Raw genomic sequence first — 19,873 nt, forward strand, 5'->3', positions numbered from 1 at the left:
GGCTGTGGGCCCCCCGCGGTGGGAGGCCGAGGCCTCCTCGGGGCGCGGTGCGGCCCGGCCCACCTGGCCTCGCTCGGGTCGCGCCTCCTCGCAGAGGAGGGGCGCCGGGAGGGCGCGGCGGGGTGGGGAGGGCGGGGCCGTCATCCAAGTAGGTGTTAGTGTCTGCGGCTGGGGCCGCGGCGGCGGGGTGGGATCGCGGCCGGCCGAACCCCAGGCGGCTCGGGCTTCCCGGACGCGCGCTCACGCCCTCGCGCACCTCTGCGGCAGCCCCTCGGCGGGGGATGGTACGGCCCAGCCGCAGAGCCCACGGCCACCGCCTGCCCTAGTGAGCGGGCGCGCGGCGCTCCCGGGCTTGGGACGGCCCCCTGCCCCAGGGTCGTGCCTTGGTACCGCTCTGCCCGCCCGGCGCTCGGGGGAGGGTGTGACCCGGGCCTTGCTCCCCCTCCTTGCCGTGCGCAGTGGTGGCTGCCACGCCGAGTTCCGGTTCCTGTGGCTGCGGCCGCGGGCGGGCGGTGAGGCTGGGCGAGAGTGCAGTTGGCGCCCGGGCTCGCAGCCCCCGCCTCGCCGCACCTCCAGCTTGCTGCCGCGCGGGGGCCTGCGCCGCCCCTGCCTCCCCTTCCGGGCCATGGTGCAACCCCAGGTCGCGTCCGTCCCCCGCCGCCGCTGACCCCGGTCCCCCACTCCATGGCCGCCTCGGCGCCGCCCCCACCGGACAAGCTGGAGGGAGGTGGCGGCCCCGCACCGCCCCCTGCGCCACCCAGCACCGGGAGGAAGCAGGGCAAGGCCGGTGAGAGCGCTGAGGGGGCCTGGGGCTGGCGAGGCCGAGAAGTCGGGGACCTCGGAGGGAGGGCTGGCGGGCGGGGGAGGTGGTGGTCTTCTGACTGAGGGCCCTGAAGGGAGGGGAGGCTCAGGTGAAAAGGATGGGTGGGTGAAGCCCTCCAGGGGGTGCGGTCAGGGGTTCACAGATTGCGGATCCTAGAGTTTGGGGCACCTGGAGTTCAGGAGCCACTTGGGAGTCTGAGGGTATCGAGATGGGGCGTCTCATTTGAAGGAGGAGGCAGCTGAGAGTGTAGCGTCCAGCTTATTTTTCAAAGTGTACCATTGTTAGTATCTGTGAAGTAAATAAACAAGAGTATAATGAAGTTAGAAGAGTTCCTTATATCACGGCTGCGAGAGAGGAGGTTGGGGAAACCTCAGGGAAACTTGTGTCTGCCTTTTACTACTTTTCCAGGTCTGCAAATGAAGAGCCCAGAAAAGAAGCGAAGGAAGTCAAATACTCAGGTGAATGGTGGTTGGTGGCGGGGGGGGGGTGATTCCTAGTAGCCCCTTTGGGTGCTCTGCTCTGCCCCTCCAATGTCTCTACTTTGCATAAGCCGCGGGGAGAAGAGAAAGTTGTCTTTCTTGTTCTGTTTCTGGTTCTTTCCTTCAACTTCATAACAGATTTTAGGGGTAGGGGTGGGGATGAGATGGTTTGACCAAAGGTCTTATCAGTCAGGATTAGAATCATTCTCTCCCCCGTTTGTGCTGTCGTGTTTCCCACATGATGATAACAGCCACCACTTACTGAACCTTTTCGAAGTGTCAGGGATTGTGCTAAAATGCTTTTAACAGTTTGGGGAGATGGGCATTGTCACTATTTTGCAGATGAGGAATCTGAGGCTTAAAAAAGTTAAATGCCTGCACCAGGGCCTTGAACTTATTTAGTGTCAGAGCTAGGATTCCAGCGTCGTTCTGCCTGTTTTCAAAACAGTTACTGCACTATGCTGGTTCTGCTCTCCACTCTCAGTTTCTTTGTTGCATTCTAAGGTCCATCTTGATTTAAGGTCTGAGCTGGCCAGTACCAGCCTCCAAAAATGTGTATTGTGTTTCTGATGCTCTCTTGGTTTAGCTCTCCGTCTCCCTCCATGACCCTCTTTCCCTCCTCTTTTCCCCCAGGGCCCTGCATACTCACATCTGACGGAGTTTGCGCCACCCCCGACTCCCATGGTGGATCACCTGGTTGCATCCAACCCTTTTGAGGATGACTTCGGAGCCCCTAAGGTGGGGGGCGCAGCCCCTCCATTCCTGGGCAGTCCTGTCCCCTTTGGGGGCTTCCGTGTACAGGGGGGCATGGCAGGCCAGGTACCCCCAGGCTATGGCACTGGGGGTGGAGGAGGCCCCCAGCCTCTTCGTCGACAGCCCCCGCCTTTCCCTCCCAATCCCATGGGCCCTGCTTTCAATATGCCCCCACAGGGCCCTGGCTACCCTCCCCCAGGCAACATGAACTTTCCCAGTCAACCCTTCAACCAGCCTCTGGGTCAGAACTTTAGCCCGCCTGGTGGGCAGATGATGCCAGGCCCCATGGGGGGATTTGGCCCCATGATCTCACCCACCATGGGACAGCCTCCCAGAGGGGAGCTGGGCCCCCCTTCTCTCCCCCAACGCTTTGCCCAGCCAGGGGCACCTTTTGGTCCTTCTCCTCTCCAGAGACCTGGTCAGGGCCTCCCCAGCTTGCCCCCCAACACAAGTCCCTTCCCTGGTCCGGACCCTGGCTTTCCTGGCCCTGGTGGTGAGGATGGGGGGAAGCCCTTAAATCCACCTGCTCCCACTGCTTTTCCCCAGGAGCCCCACTCAGGCTCCCCGGCTGCTGCTGTTAATGGAAATCAGCCCAGTTTTCCCCCAAACAGCAGTGGGCGGGGTGGGGGCACCCCAGATGCCAATAGCCTGGCACCCCCTGGCAAGACAAGTGCAGGCTCAGGGCCCCAGCCTCCCCCAGGCCTGGTGTATCCATGTGGTGCCTGTCGGAGTGAGGTGAACGACGACCAAGATGCCATTCTGTGTGAGGCTTCCTGCCAGAAGTGGTTCCACCGCGAGTGCACGGGCATGACTGAGAGCGCCTATGGGTTGCTGACCACTGAGGCCTCTGCTGTCTGGGCCTGCGATCTCTGCCTCAAGACCAAGGAGATCCAGTCTGTCTACATCCGCGAGGGCATGGGGCAGCTGGTGGCTGCTAACGATGGGTGATGCTGGCGAGGTGCCCAGGAAGTGCATACGTTCCTCCCTGCTCTTCCAGGGTGGTTGTTTTCCTGTCTGGCTCTTGGTCCTTGTTTCCACTGGCTTCCCATCCCCATGGGGCAGAAACACAATGTCTCCTGGGGCCAGAAAAGGAACTGAGATGGGCAGGCAGAAGAGCCTGGATTGCTCACTTTTCTGGAAACTTACGTGTTGAGATCTACAGAGGTCCAGGAAACCAAAGCCCTGCCAAGCAGAGCCATTTTTGGTGGCTATCTCTGGAGGCCTAGGGGTGTGGCTGCAAGAGAAAAGAGGCTGGAGGAAGATCTGAAGGGCAGGGGTGTCCCCTCTACAGATGATGGATACCCCCAACACCTGTGCCTAACGCTCCTATCTAGCCCCCCAGCCCCAGCCTTAGTTTTTGGAGTCCAATATTAAAGGTTTCTGGCCAGAGGAGTTGGGGGTCTCTTCCCATCTCTGCAGTAGCCCTTTCATGGGTGCTGGGAAACAGCTTTAGGGAATAAATGGCGATTTTCCCCTTTTCTTACCTTCCCCTTGCCTCCTCCAAGACCTACCCAACTACTCCCCCCTCAGAGAACCAAATAGCTTGAAGAAGCAGGAGAGTACGTGGCTATGGCAGTTTCTTGGTGATTGGGGGCTTCAAGACAGTAGGTAAGAGATGCTGTCAGGACATATCTTCCTCATACCAAAGTCACTGGTCCTTTCTCAGACTCTCTTGTGCTTTTTCCCTAATGACAATATTTTTGTTAAAAATTGGGATATGTGGTCTGACAGAGCAGAATATTTGATGTTTGGACTGTCCTGGAAGCCTGGACTCTGGCTATACACGCCCCCCCATCTGTTGCACATTATTCGCAGCGCTGGTCTTCAACTTTTGGCGCCCTTACTTCCCTGCTTCCCTGGCTTGATTGAAGGAAAGCTTGAAGAGGCTCAGAGCCCTTATACCTCATTTTTTTCTCCCGATGAAAGGATCCCTGTCTCAGCCTGTGGGTGGGGAGGTGGCAGGACCCTTATTGCCATGGTACTAAAATGCAGTCCAGAGCCTGGATGTTTTTTGTTTCTCTTTCCCTGCTATTCTTTATATCTTCTCTGGCATGGTGATCTAGCTGTTCTCATTCCTCTCAGCCAGGGTCCTGCACTGGGCTTTGCTTTTATTTTATTTTGTAAGCACTGCCTGCCAGAGATGGGCCAGCGGCCTGATCAGGAGCCCCTCACAGCTGCTGTTTCTTCTTTACGGCTCGTGCACACATTCCTCAGTGGGGTGGGGAAGGCAGGCTTGGGGTGTGGCCCTGAGAGGAGCTGGTGTTCCCCTGCCCCCACTTCTCCTGGGACCCTAGCGTGTGAAGAGAAGACAAAGGTATACTGCAGAACTCTTTTGCCTGCCCAGGTGTAGCATGCAGCCTCTGAGGCTGTGAGAAAGAAGGGAGCGGCCTCTGGGCCTCTCTCCTCCAGTGTTCCCTGCCGTGGAACAGCAGAGATGGCAGCCCCCCCCCGCCACTGCTGAGCTTTGTGTTGTGTTTGTGGTTCTGTTTGCCCCTCTTTTATCGGTTGCTATTTTTGTGGTCTCCCCCATCTCTGCATTTGGTAAGATGGCTATTGCGGGGGGGTGGGGCGTGTCTGATCAGTCCCTCTCCCTCTCGGTCCACTGCTTTTTGGAAGGAAGCGGGGGTGGCAGAGATGTGGTGGGGAAAGTTTTGTACGGTTGGGTTAATAAAATGACTTGGAAAATCCAGACCAGGACTCCTTGCTGCTGGGGTGTACAGGGCTGGAATGAGCCAGTCACTGCTGGTCAGGATGGTTGTGGGGTGAGGATATGTATCCCTCAGGGTCCCTGGAGGTGGGAATGGCAGAAAGACTCAGGATTCTGTGCTGACCCTGGTACAAGCCGCAGGGCCCAGGGAGGCCTCTTGGCTCCACCTCTCCCCCTGTGTCCCTGCTGCGAGAAACAAGTTTCCTTTCTGAGCACGTTCCTGGGGCAGGCTTGGAGCCAAGCAGGAGTTTTGGCTCCAGGGCTTCAGGGAGACAACTGCCTTTAGAGCTTCTGGGGTTAGCGCCCGCGCTCCCACTCCCGAGTTGTTTGGGTTAGGGGTCGAGCGTAGCTCCAGGGGTGGGAGAAGGGGCTGCCTTGGTCTAGCAGATTTCATTTTTGGATGCTTTTCAGCCCCCCATCCCCCTCTAAAAAAAACAGCGGCATCCTTAATCCGCACCGGAGCAGGGTAAGGAGAGTGGCAGGAGGGCTGTTTCCAACCCATAATTTGCCACTCTCCCCTCCCCCATCCTGCAGCTGTCTCTGTCTGTCCTGGAACCAACCTGGCCCCTTGTCCTGGAGATGTCACCCCTTGCCTTTCAGTTTTGGGTCTTCCCTCCAGAAATTGTTTAGACACTGGGAAAGGAGGGAAGGTGACCCAGGATTCAGTTTGCTGTAAGTCTAGTGTCCCGCCGGGAGGTAAACCCAGGTTTAGGGGCTCTGCAGGTACCCCCTCCCCTCCCCTGGCTCTCAAGTTTAGCTGTTATTGGCCAAAAGGTTCCGCCCCCTCAGGGAACTTGACTTTCCATTGGCCAGTCCCCAGTCACATGACCTTCCTTTCTCGGGACTGTAAAGCTGTAGAGCCAGCAACAAGTTCAGCTGAAGACTGAAGCAAGAGCTGGGTCAGGTAATGCCCTAACGGGGAAGGGGCCATAGAGATCCGTAGGAGACGAAGGATGGAGGAGAGGAACGGCAGAACTCTGAGGGGTTGGGCTCCACCGAGGATCTGCAGAGCTGTTTGTTACTTCCGGGCCGGCGGAAGGGGGATTATGGGCGGCCGTTTCCAAAACAGAAACTTGCTCTGGGTCCCCCAGACAAGTCCTAGGTCCTTTGCATTAGAGGTTTGGGGGAACAACTCTTAGAGGGGTTGAAATTAGCTGGATGAGACTTCCCAGCTTTGTACAGAGAGGGAGAGCTCCCCCTTTAGCTGCCTTAGAAATAGCACAAGTCCCTGACAGTCCTTACAGGACGTTTTTGTTGAATCCTGCCTGAATGAAAAGAGAGAGTAGTGAGGAGGGGGTGGAGGTGGATTTTCTTGCAAGAGGTTGATGAGAAGAAAGAGATCTGAAAATAGCAGGGAAGGGTGGAGATTAAACAGCAGAAGGAACTTCCTAATAAGGCGGTGAGATGCTGGCTTGGGAGAACTGGGAGATCTTTTGGAATGCGGGGTGAACCCAACCAAGAGAGAGATACCAACCAGGGTTTGGAACAGACTGTCTTCTGTTCGGGTCTCAGAAGTGTTTGTCTTGTTGACCCAAATACCGTTGCTGGTTTCCATGGAAACTGTGTGTCTGACATCACCCTGGTTGCCATGGGTGCCTGGTTCTGGAGGACCTGAGCAGGCTGTACACAGCCAGGGATAAACAGGGACTTCAGATCAAGCTGCTGCTACTTCCTTCCTGCCACCACCTGTTAAGAGTCACACGCAGCAACTGGGGATGGGGAGATGATGACAGAATGGCGGGGTTGGGGCCTGAGACCAGAAGGCAGCACAATGATGGTTCTGTGGATGCCTGTAGAAACCAGCCAGGGGTGTCCTGATGGACGTGGTGTGGGGAAGTCACTGCAGCCATTCTCCTGTCTCCTTGTGGGATGGGTGCATGTGTCTGGGAGGCATGGGTATTGGGGGATGCTGTGAGGGGTCCTTCATCTGTCCTGGGCTTGGATCTTGATTGGCAAGGGCCACAGGAGGTTTTTAGGGCACCATGTAGGACTCACACTAGCTCAAACAGAAGGGGAAGTTGTGGTGGTTTCCCAAGGTAGAACTGCCACACTTCTACCCCAGCCTCACTTCCTTTTCCCAGGGTTTTCTTTCAGAGTCCTTTTCCACTTGCCACCTTTCTAGTCCATCAACAAGTGGTCATGTAGTCTCCTCTGAGGGATCACAGTCCAAGATTCGAGGGGGTCAGCTCCTCTATCCCTCCACCTTTATGCCAGGTCCCAATTGCCAGCCTGGGGGAATAGTCTAGGCCATGGATGGAGGGGTAGGTCCCTCTCTTCTTATCCTGCCTTGTGTCAGGCTTTGGAAGCTGGAGTAACTTCCCAAGCCCACCCGGCCAAGTCAGAGCAGATTAACAGGGGTTAGGACCACAACCCTGATTTTTGTCCATGCTTTGCAAACTGTAAAGTGCTTTATACATGATAGCTGCCATAAATCCCTTTTGCCAGTCACCTTCAAGTTCCCTAAGATGAAATTCTGGAGTTTACTAAGAAGGGAAACAACTTAGAATGGAGAGTGAGAGTGACAAAGAGATTTACTAAAGGTACATTCAGGTGGATCTAAGCTATGCCAGTTGTTCTCAACCCTGGCTGCACATGAGAATCATTTGGGAGATTTAAAAAAAATCCTTGCCTGAGCCTGACCCTTGAACACAGTTGTATCAGAATCTTAGGTGATTCCATCGTGCAGCCAGTGTACAAGACCCCTGAACTAGACCACAGAAAGGACTTATGGTGGGTGATGGGTGGGTGGCTTGGGGGTGAAGTAGGCCATTGAGTCTTCTTTTCTAGGCCCTGGGGAAGAAGGTGGATTATGGGGGAGGCTGGGGAGGTGAAGGGAGGGCTGGGTTGTTCCTCACTCTTTTTAGCTGTTCATCGTTGGCAAGTCAAGTCAGCCAATTTTCTGGCGTTCATTTCCCTTCATTTTCCCTGACTATAACATGAGAGAGTTGGCCTGGATTTTTCCCAAAGCCCCTCCAGCCCTATGCTTCTCTGACCTTTCAAGGTCAGTTCCGTTTCCCAGTTTACCAAGGGCTCTTTCGGTCCCTGGCAGAGGCAGGCTTCACTGTGGCTGTTGGTACTTTCTGATTTGAAAGGCAAATACTGCCCAGAAGAGCTGAGGTGTTGGGGTCAGAAGACTGGAACCAGGCTGGTTGTGGAAGTGGCTGCCCAACCCTTAAACCTTGGAACCCGGTCGAGGCTGCTGTCTCCATCCTGCCTCCCCTGAAGGGAGCTGGGGTCCTTAAGAAAGACTTTCTCTGCAGGTGGCAGCCTCAGTAGCCTTGGGGACCTCAGCAACTATGGCCTCCTGCCCAGACTCGGACAATAGCTGGGTGCTTGCCGGCTCAGAGGTAGGAAAAGCAGGCCTGGGAGCCATATGGAATGGGGGTTCCTGCAGGGCTGGGCTGTTTGCTGGGTCTGTCCCCTTCCTTGGACTTGGTGATCGTGTGCGTCTCCTCCTGCTGGCTGTGAGAGGAACACTAGTGGCAGGGAGAAGGCCATCAGGCCCCAGGAGTCAAGTGTTGGGACTTGGACCATGCCTTCAGAGAAGGAAATTGCTGGGGTAAGCTGTGAGAAGCAGGGAAGATATTCTGGTGGGGAGACCAGCATGAGCAAAGGTTCTGAGGCAACAATGGGAGAGTGTTGGGGGAGACCAAGGAGGTCCGTTGAAGGAGGTGGAGACATGGGTCAGACGGTGTTGAAGTGAGGTTGGGCCAGAGCCTGGGAACCTCCAGAAGAAGCCTGAAGGGCCTGGCTCAGGCATTCGGGCCTCCTCTTTGATGGGAAATCGTGGAAGGGCTCTGAGTTGGAGGGAGTCAGGACCATCACTGCCTTGGGCAGAGGGTGCAGCCACTGTGTGGGCTGGGCAGGAAATGGGGGAGAGCGTTTTGAAGGTCCTGCAGTCCAGGTTGTAGTTGGTGGAGTGGGATCCCAGTAGACCGCTGTGCCCTGAAGCCACTGAGAAGGGGGCCAGCAGGATTGGGGGGCTGAGTGTCTGGAGAAGGTTTATCAAGGGCCTGGTATGTTCGTACCGCAGGGAGGGAGGAAGGTGAGGAGCTTGAGTTAAAGGCGTCGGGTTTGAGTGGCCTTGAGGAGGCCAGTTGGGGGTGAGGGAGCTGCCCTCAGGATGATGCTGGAGCAGGACCCATGGACTAGGGCTGGCCGGCAGAGGGGACGGACACAATGCTCCCAGCCAGAGCCCTGGCCCCCTGTTGAGGTGCCTTTGCTGACAGCTGGGGGACCTTGGGCCAGTCGTTTCACCTCTCTGTCCTCCCCTGTAAAAGGGGAGCTGTGATTCTTGCCTGGTAGGAGGGGCCATGAGAAAAAAGTGACTTGAAAATTGTAAAGAAACATACTAAGGTCAAGAATTATTCTTGGAAGGATAGCGGGAGCCATGGATGGGATGAGCGGGCGGTGGCCTGTCAAGGGGGCGTAGGCGGAGAAAGGAGAGGCCGTGGCTGGACGGCCGGGCTGAGAGCACCTTTGGGAGACTGGCTGTGGCTGGGGTGAGTCAGGTTTCTGTCACCTCCTGGGAGAGGAGGGTGTGGGGAAAGGCCAGAAAAGCTTGGAAGATGTAACTAGAGTGGGTGGCCCGTTGTGAGGGCAACTGTGGGGAAGCCTGCGGAGGTCAGGACCATGATCCTTAGGCATCCAGGGGACTTTGTTCTCTTGCCATCCTCCCACCTTCCAACCAATAACTGAGTTGGTCACTTGTGGGGAGGGAGACCCAGGCTCTAGCCGGCTTATCTGGGGAAGTGGGGGGCACCAGGTTTGTACAGTGGTCCACCGCCTTGGTCCAGTGGTGCGTCTTCATTTAACAGAAACTTGGCCTCCGAAAGTTCTCAGAGCAGCCAGTGAGGTTAGGGAATGGCCGAACACTGCGTCGAGCTGAGATGCTGCAGTGCCAGCTGACCCCTGCCCCCTCCCCACTTTGGAGCAGCCCACTACTGAGTGTATTATATTTTTGTGAGATGTGGGTTGAGGTCCCTGAGCAGTGCGGCTGGTCCCAGGCACCCCAGTAGAGCACCCCTTTGTTTCGTCCTGCCGTCCTTCCTCTGGAGCAGCCCTCTGCTTGTGCCCCTCCCCCCAGAACCTGCCTGTGGAGACCCTGGGCCCTGAATCCAGGATGGACCCAGAATCTGAGAGAGCTCCCCAGGCCCCTTGGAGCCCCTCCAAGGCAGCTGCTGAGGAATTAGCTGGGACCTTGGATGGAGAAGGTAACAGGGCCCTACTGAGGGTGGGGTGCAGCCACCTCTCCTCCAAGTTCTGGTGTTTCCCAGTTTCCTCAGGGAGAGGGAGCCTGGTTGGTCTTATTTCTGGCATTAATCTCAATTTAAAACCTTCCCTCATTCCACCCTGGCTTTCTCCTGCCCCTTCCAACCTGGTTGGGGCCTGTGGGAGCCAGAGGGCCATGTAGCACATTCCGTTGGGGGGTAGTGGTGTTTCTCCTTAGCCTTTTCTCCTGCCACAGAGACCCTGTTCCAGAGTGAGAGCTCCCAGTCCAGGCCCATTCTGCCAGAGGAGACTGAGGTCAAGGTGAGGACCTTCACTGCGGGAAGCGTAGGAAATGGGGAGGGCTGGGAGCTGCTCACGGCTGTGTCTGCATCAGGGTGTCCTGGAAGGTGATGATCGTGGAATGGAGTCCCCTGGCTCAGGAGACACAGAAGCCCAGGGAGACTTGGAGGAGGCCCCCGAGGCGGTAGGCCTGGGACCGGACACACAGGACCTGGAGGATCAGAGTCCCCCCAGCAGCCTGCCCTCATCCCCCCAAACAGGTGAGAGTTCTCCTTGTCTCCCCCTGTCACTATCCTTCTAGAAGGTATGGGAGTGGGAGTAGATACCGCTACTGAGCACAGCTCTGGGCCAGGCCCTAGGACTTAGCAGCTTGGTGCCCTCCTTAAATTGTATCAGTGAAACCTCACCACCACCCCTGGGGACACTGAGGCTCAGGTTAAGTCACACAGCCGGTAAGGGGCAGGGCCTAGGTCTGGTCGACTCTTTTGTCTCTGCTGTGGGGCCTCCTCTTTTCTTGCCTCTAGATGCAACTCTCATTCCCTGGGTCCCTTCCGTGTGTCAGCTCTGGGGAAGGAGGTTGGCTTCATGGCCTATGTAAGAGGTGGACTAGACTGAGCCAAGATGCAAGTCAGACCTATGAGGGGTGCAAAAAAGGAGGGGGAGGGTGGTCAGTCACGGGACAGGTCGAGGGGAAGGGAGAGGCAGGGACAGCTGGGGAAAGGGGCACACTGGAGGTGTCATTTGAGTGGAGCCTTGAGCAGAGTAGGATTTTAGTCGGTAGGGTAGGAGGAAGAGAACATTCCAGGCCAAGGCTGCAGCATCAACAAAGGGATGGGGCCCCCTGTCCTGTGCTGAGGAGGCTGTTTCCAACGCTGGTGGCAGAGGAGTGTATGAGTCCATCTCTGTTGAGGGGTGACAGGGTGGAGGGGGAGGCCGGGGGCTGGGGCCACTTTTAGGGGGCAACTGACAAAGCCGAGGAAGACCTGAACTAAGGCAGATACAAGGCGAGTGACGTTGAGATGTTTAGGTGTCGAATTGTCGAACTGTCTGCGTGTGGGGTGAAGAGGGAAGGCTGAGGTTGGCTAGGTGGGAGCAGTGGCGTCTTGCCCTGCAGTGGGGGAACACCAGAAGAGAACCAGTTTGGAGGACAATGTATTGAGTGTTTGGTCCCCAGGGACACCCAGGTGGGAGTGGCCAGGAGGCAGTCAGACAGACGTCCATGCCTGGAGCTCCAGGGAGGCCAGGTTGGGAGTTACTGAAGAGGGACTCATCTGCTCTGCCAGGAAGCCAGCGGGGTGGGTGAGATAGCAGGTGACTGTGTGTACGGTGAGAAGAGCAGAAAAGCAGAAATGGTGCCAGGGGGACCTCTGCCTCTAGGACCAGGAAGAGCCAGGGACTGAGCGGAGGCACTGGGAAGGAGTGGCCAGGGTTCGGGCAGAACCCAGAGCCGGGAAGGTTCTCCACGTGAGGCACGTGTGGGAGGAAGGAGTGCACTTTTAGGGTGAAAGCTGCTCTTGTAGTTTGCAGATTGAAAGGACTGGTCTCCCCCCAGATGTAGAGAACAAACGTATGGACACCAAGGGGGCAAAGTGGGGTGGTGGGGTGGTGGTGGGATGAACTGGGAGATTGGGATTGACATATATACACTAATATGTGTAAAATAGATAACTAATAAGAACCTGCTGTATAAAAAATAAAGAAAATAAAATTCAGAAATTCAAAAAAAAAAAGAAAGGACTGGTCTTCCGTCTCCAGACTAGGCGGGGGTGGTCACTGATGCCCTGGCAGACGTGGGCAGGGTCTCCACGTGCCCTCTCTGTGGTCAGGGCTGGGGGCCTCTCATGTTTTCTTCTGTTTCCCATCTCTCTGTATGTCCCATCGCTTCCGTTGCTTTACTGCCCTGTCCCCATCCCTTCCTCCAGCTTGGATCAGGGAGGAGGCCCACTGCTCCAGCAGTGAGGACGACACCGACATGGACGTGGAGGGTCTGCGGAGACGGCGGGGCCAGGAGCCCAGCACTCCTCAGCCTGCGGCCCCACTGGGTGTGGAGGACCAGGCCGGGGGTGAGGGTGCGGGCAGGGAGCTGGGCATCTCCCTCAACATGTGTCTCCTTGGGGCCCTGGTTCTGCTGGGCCTGGGGATCCTCCTCTTCTCCGGTAAGTGGTCCCTCTCCTGATGAGGCCTTAAGCCTCCACTCTGGCCCCTTCTGCCCTCCTGCTGCACTTTCACTCCATTCCACCCCCTCCTCTGAGGGCCTGACCAGACTCCTCTGTCTCCATTTCAGGTGGTCCCTCAGAGGCTGAAAGTGGTGAGTGAGGACGGGCCCTGACTGGTTCGTGTCTGTCCCCTTACAGCCCTGAGGGAGGATGATGGGGGCAGTTCTCTGGGTCAGGAGTAGGGATGCTGGGGGCTGTACATTTTTTGCTCAGTTATAGGTCTTGTCAGCTATTCAGGGTGACCCTTGACCCTGTACCTCGCTGGACTCTCAGCCATAGGGCGGGTCCAGGGCAGGAGGGTGACTGTGTGTGTTGGGGGGTGGGGGGTGGGAGGGGAGGAGGGGGCTCTGTGTGCCTTGGGGCCAGTTTCAGGATTTCACTTTCCCACAGGGCCCATGGAGGAAGCGGACCTGCAGGTCTTCCCAGATACTGGCTCAGATACTGAGATGCTGGAGGCTGAGGGGGATGGGCAGGCATGTGTGACACTCTCCATTGGTGTGAGGGACCTGGTGGGGGAGATTCAGGGCTGCTGGGGTGACTGGCTCCTTTGCCCTTAGCATGGGCTAAAGCAGCAGCTGCAGACCTCAGCGCCCCCTGACAGTGTTCCCAGCCTGCAGAACATGGCCCTTCTGCTGGACAAGCTGGCCAAGGAGAACCAGGATATCCGGCTGCTGCAGGCCCAGCTGCAGGTGGGCACAAGCAGGGGGGGTGGGCTACACACCCTCCCTAGCCCAGGTGTCTGTCTGTCCTAGTGTCCTCCCCCAAAAGAAGTTTCCTGTGTTCACCCACACACCTTGATCCCCTCCCTTTCCCACTATAGTGAAGTCATCTTCTCAGTTCTCTGTTCATGTCCTGCATGCTAAGGGTTAGGCCAGGACTGGCATACCTGCTTCACGTGGCATGCCACCTCTGCTTGATTGGCATGGTCCACCTGCAGCATTGTGTGGAGAAGCATTTGAAGAACATGCCAAAGCTCAATGGGAAAGAAGTGCTGGGATCAATTAGTAATGTCTGCTCTGGGTATAGGAGGTGGAAATTGGGCAACGAGTATAGGAGGTGGAAATTGGGCAACGAGTATGGGAGGTGGAAATTGAGCAACGACAGCCACATCTTGGCTATCTTTTGGTGAATCGGAGAAGTGTGTGCTTAAAAAGGACATAGAAGCTGAGGCCTATGATGGAATTTGGGGATCCCAGGGTCTGGTGAAGGGTGCAGATGGGGCAGGGGATGAGAACCAAATCCTCTGAGTTTCCCAGGCCATAAAGTCTATGATGGAATGGAATCAGGGTAGAAGGCACTGGGGCCGTCCTTGACTCCTCCTGTGCTCTCCATCCCTACTCCCATTCCAGGCCCAGAAGGAAGAGCTTCAGAGCCTGATGCATCAGCCCAAAGGGCTGGAAGAGGAGAATGCCCGGCTCCGAGGGGCCCTACAGCAGGGCGAGGCCTCCCAGCGGGCCCTGGAGTTAGAGCTGCAGCAGCTGCGGGCCCAGCTCCAGGGCCTGGAGGCTGACTGTGTCCGGAGCACAGATGGGGTGTGTCTCTATGGGGGCAGAGGCCTGCGGGCTGGCAAGGTCACCAAGGAGCAAGGCCCAAGGGGGCAGGTGCCAAGCCCTGGCTTCCTGGAGCAGAAGAAACAGCTAGAGGCTGAGGCCCAGGCATTAAGGCAAGAGTTGGAGAGGCAGCGGCGGCTGCTGGGGTCTGTGCAGCGGGACCTGGAGCAGAGCTTGAGGGATGCGGGCCGAGGGGACCCAGCCCATGCTGGCCTGGCTGAGGTGGGTCACAGGCTGGCCAAGAAGCTGCGGGCCCTGGAGAACTGGGGCCAGCGCCCTGGGGTCCCTGCCAATGCCTCAGAGGCCTGGCATCAGGAGCCTCACTTCCAGAGTTCCAGGGAATGGAGCGGAAAGGAAAAGTGGTGGGATGGGCAGAGGGACCGGAAGACTGACCACTGGAAACATAAGAAGGAGGAATCTGGCCGGGAAAAGAAGAAGAGCTGGGCGGGTGAGGAGGACAGGGAGCTGGCGGGGAGGTGGAAGGAAGGCAAGCCATGGGTGGAGGAGTGGGCCAGCAAGAAGGATGGCAAGCAACAGGGTTCTAAGGAGCCCCCCAGGAAAAGTGGGAGCCCCCACTCCTCCAGAGAAAGGCAGAAACACCCTCGGTGGAAGGAGGGGGCTAAAGACAGGCATGACCCCCTGCCACTCTGGGCAGAGCTGTTGAGGCACAAGTACCAGGCACCCCAGGGCTGCTCGGGTGTGCACGAGTGTGCCCGCCAGGAGGGCCTGGCCTTCTTTGGCATGGAGCTGGCCCCTGTGCGGCAACAGGAGCTGGCCTCTCTGTTGAGGACGTACCTGGCGCGGCTGCCCTGGGCCGGGCAACTGACCAAGGAGCTACCCCTTTCTCCTGCTTACTTTGGTGAGGACGGTATCTTCCGCCACGACCGCCTCCGCTTCCGGGACTTTGTAGATGCCTTGGAGGACAGCCTGGAGGAGGTGGCAGTGAGACAGACAGGTGATGACGATGAGGTGGATGACTTTGAGGACTTCATCTTCAGCCACTTCTTTGGAGACAAAGCATTGAAGAAGAGGTGGGCAAGCTGTGGGGGAGTTGGGTCGGTGGGACAGCAGGAGGCAGGAGGTGTGTGTAGGGGGTGTGAAGGAGCCAGGGCCCTGAGCTGGGGCAGGGTGGCGGCGTGTTCTTCAGTTTGAGGTTTTATCTCTGCTTTTAGGTCTCCCCTCCCCCCCTAGCCAGTACTTTTCCTGTCTTCCCTTGGGGTCAGGAAGCTGCCTGTGCTTACCCCAGAGTGGTCCTGGGGAGTCCCCTTTTGGGCTGGGGGGATTTTTCCTCCCGAGTTACCCTGTACTGCCCATACCTGCAAGAGAGATTGCTTCCCACCTTCCCGCCTGCCCAGCTGGGGCCTTCATCCTGGGAGACCAGGTCTGGCCACACTCCCCTCCCCACCGTATGATTGACGGTGACTGCCTGTGTTGCCTGTCTTAAGAGGAACAGGGTCCCGTCTCCTCAGGGAGCGCCTTCTCATCATGTGGATGTGGCGTTGTTGTCTAAAGGCCTCTTACTGCCCCCCCACCATCCCTCTCCACAGGTCTGGGAAGAAGGACAAACACTGGCGGAATCCCAGAGTTGTGGGACCCAGGGAGGAACACAGCCACCAGCGCCAGGGCTGAGGCCCCGTGCTGTCTGTCCCCTGGGAACCGTTAAACTGCCACCTCCCTTGGCTCGTTTGGTGTCCTTGGATATCCTTCACTGAGGAGAGCGGAAATCACCCAGCCCCACACTGAAACCACTTTTGCTAGAAAAAGGTCTTAGCTGGACCTGCCTTGCTATCTATGCAAATGTATGCAAATGCTCAGGGCCCTGGGCCGTGACCCTTGCAGCCTGATTGTGTCACGCCAGTGTGAAGGGGGGAGGGGAGAGAAGCCTGTTTTTTGGGGGGTGGGGTGGAGGTAGGGGGGATGGGGGCAATTCTAATTCTGAAGCCAGAGAACTTTCCTCCTCTTTGTGTGTGTGTGTGTGTGTGTGTGTGTGTGTGTGTGTGTGTGTCTGGGGGGGGTAGTGGGCCCCTTGGCTGCACGCACTGACCCAGGCCCCCTGGGATTTGACTGGCCTGGCTGGCTGGGGGCCCAGCATGAGGGCTTCTCCTGGCGTTTTGCTAGATTTGGAAGGAGCTGTCCCCAGGGGGGTAAAACCCCCTTTTAAGCCTTGCTGCTCACCTCCCCATGTGAACTGTAGACTCAGATCCCAATAAAATGCTGTTGGAGCTGTGACATTGGGTGGAGGCTCTGTCACTTGGGGCTGTTTCTAAGCACAAGGGACATCCACACCCACTGCCTTGTAGGCACTGGTGCTCACCTTCTCCCATATACTCCTCTCCCAGTCACCTCACCCTTGCAGCAAACCTCAGGCCCTCTGGGCTGAAGCTCCCCATTTTGCTCACAGCTGCCTTGGCTGCACCCCTGGGAGATGTAGAAATATGGGAATGGGTTTTGGAGTCTGAGCCTTGGGCTCAAATCCAGTTTGAGTGATTTTGGGCAAGTTAATCCCTGGGAGCCTTGGGTTTCTAATCCTCAAAAAAGGAGACTGAGGGGCTGGAGAAGAGATTAAATAAAGCAGTGTAAACCAAATACCTGTCTTGTATTTGGCACTCAAAAGTGATTTCACTCCCTTCAGGGTGTGGAGGAGGGAGGAGAAGGGGACCCCTGACCCACCCCTGCACCTCCCCCAGGATTGGGGAGGTGAGGGAACCACTAGATGGTGCCTCGGCTCCACATTTGCTCCAGACATCACCTCCCTCACTACTTAGTACCCCAAATCTTGGACCCACCCCCACCCCACTGACTTGGGCTGGCTCTCTGGCTAGCTCTCCCAGGAAGACCCAGATTTCCCTGGGCTTCTCTTTAGGAAGTCTTTCCTGACTGGGATTCTTGATTGGCCTGGAAAGCACCTTGGGGACAGAATGATGGTGTGACTTCAGGCCATGTCAGAGGAGTGTGTTAGTAAAGCTGAGGGGGCCTTCCCAGAAGGGGGCTGTAATTGAAAGCAAGTGCTTCTGCAACACTACGACTGATGGGCCGCTCACTGTTAAAGGGCTTTAAGTGTATTAGCTCATTTAATTCAGCTGTGGGGTGGGGCGGGGCAGGCTGGGCATGGAACCAGGTCCACTCATTCAGCAAACATTTACAGTCTATTGTGTACCAGAGGCAGTGAGGCACTGAGAATACAGAGGCGTGTTAAGGAGTTTCTAGTCCAGTGGAGCCTGCTTTCTGCAGCATGAAGGACTGCAGTTAGACCTAAGGAAGAACTTCCTCCAAGGCAGAGGGTCAGTGAAAGAGGGCTTTAGGAAAGGAGGCTTCTATTTCTGGAGTGAGGGTCAGGAGGAGGAAGTACAGGTTGGCCCGGGGCCAGGGTCTGGATTTGGCATCCTGGCTTTGTGGAACATTGTCCACATGAGGAGGCCTATTTTACTCGGTTCACATTGCTCACCTTCTGCAGGTGCTTAAAATTTATGCTGCCTGGATTCAGGCTAGGCCTTAGACAGTATTCCGTGTCCTGGGAGGGGGCTGTGCTTAGGGGAGGGGACACAGAATGGCCCCCTGGGTTCCCAGAGGGTGTGGGCTGCTTGGGGCTTCTCAGTTTCATTTCTAGGGCCCATTTCCTTCATTTGCATAACGAACTCTCAGAGACGCTAGGAAGTTCCCCCAAGCCCCCTCCTCTTTCTTAGCCACTCAGGAAGTAGATATGCTGAGCTGGAGGTTTCTGACACTGCTGAATCAGGAAGAAAAAGCCATGAACCCAAGGGGTATGTTGGGGAGGGGCCAGGACACCAGGGACACTGGCCATTCTGGTTACCCTGTCTCGGTGATCCTCATGCCCATCACAGGCCATGAGGCCACCCTCTCTGTCACACCCATGCACCCACAGCAACACTGGTAAAGCGGGGGGACCCCAAGTCCCAGATCATAGGATGCTCTCTGGTGATAGGCCCAGCATGTGGAGATGAGCCAAGGGAGGCTGGAGCTGGGGGACAGCACTCCCTCCTTCCCACATGGCCGGGGGACAGCTCCTGGCCATGCAGGGGCGGGGAGAGCCTGTGTGTAGACCCCCTGGACTCTGCCACATGGCCCAGCTTGGCCTCCAAGGTCTGGGCTGGGCCCTTCCAATTTAAGCACTTGGTATTTTAAGCACTTGGCTCTTCTGCCCTTTCCTCTGGGAACTTCCCCAGCTAAGAGCTCAGCTCTGGGGTGCCTTTGGGGAATCACTGGAGTTGCGGCCCAGTGGGTCCTCTTGGGCCTTGCCCTCTCAAATGGAAAAATTCTGCTTCCTTTGGCCAGTTCCCCAAACTTATTTCCCTGCTGTCCCCCAACCTGCTGTTCCTCCCTCCCATCCCTGCCCTTCATTCTTCAGCCTCACCCCCTTTCCCATTGCCCTCAGCTCAGCCTTCTCTCACCACTGCCCCCTCCAGCCCTTACCTCCTCCAGGATCTTCTCCATCTCTTCCTGCCTCCCCAGGTTCTCCAGGCCCCAGCTTTTCCCTCCTGCCTTTCACTCCCACCCATCCTGGTGAATGGGGGCATGGGGGTGGCGGCTAGAGCACGGTGGTGGTCACCTTCAGGCCTGCACCATGCCATAAGCTCCTTGAGGGTCAGAGGCATGTGTTCCTTTTGAGAACCACCCCCAGCCCCCTCTGCCGGGCCCAAGGACATGCTGGATTGGCGGGCTCTTGCCATGGGAACCTCCCAGGGCCACCCTGGTGTGGGGACGTCTCCTCCTCCCATCTTGTTCTGGGTCACAGACGTTCCCAGTCCCTTCACACTTCACATGCTCACAGAGGGTCTAGAAGGGACACCGCAGGGTGCGGGTATGGGGCTGTTGCCCTGAACCCAGACAACATCCGGTCCCTCCTCTCCGCTTTCACCACTCAGCCGTCTGAAACACAGAAGCTCCTTATTACTAATTCTTGGTGAGTTGTCTGAGTTCCCTATACCTCCTCTGTGCGCCTTCCCTTAAGGTTGCTGCCCGTCTCTCTGGTAGCCCTTGGCTTCCGGAATAGACCCTGCCCATATAGAACCAAAGCAGGCCCCTTCCCCGCTCACCCGTTCTTTATCCTGGGCCAGGTCTGTTCTAACTAGCTAGACCTGTGGCCCGGGCAAGCTTTCAATCAGGAAACTGTCTCTGGTCTCCATCACTGCGCACCTATGGGCCTCCTCGCTTTAGGGCTAGGCTTTCTCATCACTGAAGTGAGACTGTGGATCCCCCTTCGTGGGTTGTGTTGTTGGAGTGGGTCACCCAAAGACAAAGGAGAAGACTTTTAAACTGTAGAGTACTGTCAAAAAAGTTTTATTTTTATCTTACTTAACCTCTAAGGGGAAGCCGAGGCTTCTGTGAACTACTGATGTGGGAGCAGAGGGTGTTGGTTCCCAAACCACGTAGTAGGAGCTGGCGGGGAAAAGATGCCAACTAGCATTCAAGACCCAACACTGTGCTAGGTGCCCGGGGGGACCACAATCCTTGCTCCTGAGGCTAATTGGATGAGTTTAACACCTAGCAGAGTTTTAAAAGTACTCTCTTAATGGTGCCAGGGAGGTGGAGAGGAAGGAGGGGGTGGCCTTTGAGCTGAACCTTGAAGATAATAGGATAGGTGATGGGGAGGGGATTTCAGACGGTGGAACAGCCCAGTGGGCAGACGGTGTTAAGTTCATGTTCCTGTAAGGAAGCAAGTTCTCCCACAGGCCTGCCTGCAAGTCTAAGGGGGAGCTTTACCATAGCAAATGGGGAGGGGTGCCACTGAAGGCACTGAGGGGCAGGGGACACGAAAAGGGAGACACACACGGGTGCAGGGCAGCTGGCAGCCGGAAGGGGGGAATGGAGAGATG

General features: G+C 56.8%; 1 protein-coding gene across 3 annotated transcripts; it reads left to right on the forward strand.

Moving 5' to 3' along the window:
* Positions 1–210: 210 nt before the first annotated feature.
* On the forward strand, positions 211–16,268 carry PBXIP1 (PBX homeobox interacting protein 1). 3 transcript variants are annotated; one of them, XM_081255050.1, is made up of 13 exons: positions 211–787; positions 1,232–1,281; positions 1,936–2,040; positions 8,023–8,109; positions 9,849–9,975; positions 10,230–10,294; positions 10,368–10,533; positions 12,196–12,429; positions 12,558–12,581; positions 12,880–12,962; positions 13,047–13,178; positions 13,839–15,070; positions 15,587–16,268. In XM_081255050.1, exons 1-13 carry the CDS (start codon positions 685–687, stop codon positions 15,666–15,668), a joined length of 2,490 nt encoding a protein of 829 aa, XP_081111176.1. In that variant the 5' UTR covers positions 211–684; the 3' UTR covers positions 15,669–16,268. The 3 variants fall into 3 exon arrangements, with proteins under 3 accessions (XP_081111176.1, XP_081111175.1, XP_081111177.1); XM_081255049.1 differs by lacking the exons at positions 211–787; positions 1,232–1,281; positions 1,936–2,040 and adding an exon at positions 3,008–4,369; XM_081255051.1 differs by lacking the exons at positions 211–787; positions 1,232–1,281; positions 1,936–2,040 and adding an exon at positions 5,586–5,666.
* Positions 16,269–19,873: the final 3,605 nt, after the last annotated feature.

The sequence above is a fragment of the Mesoplodon bidens genome (assembly GCF_964165515.1).
Source record: "Mesoplodon bidens genome assembly, chromosome: 2".
In the NCBI taxonomy this organism is placed as follows: domain Eukaryota; kingdom Metazoa; phylum Chordata; class Mammalia; order Artiodactyla; family Ziphiidae; genus Mesoplodon; species Mesoplodon bidens.

Excerpts from the sequence above, each read along its gene's own strand:
- PBXIP1 (XM_081255049.1), top strand. The coding sequence starts at position 3,671 with ATGCTGTCAGGACATATCTTCCTCATACCAAAGTCACTGGTCCTTTCT. Across the intron at positions 10,295-10,367 it reads CAGAGGAGACTGAGGTCAAG|GGTGTCCTGGAAGGTGATGA; the intron begins GTGAGGACCTTC and ends TGTCTGCATCAG. Across the intron at positions 12,582-12,879 it reads TCCCTCAGAGGCTGAAAGTG|GGCCCATGGAGGAAGCGGAC; the intron begins GTGAGTGAGGAC and ends ACTTTCCCACAG.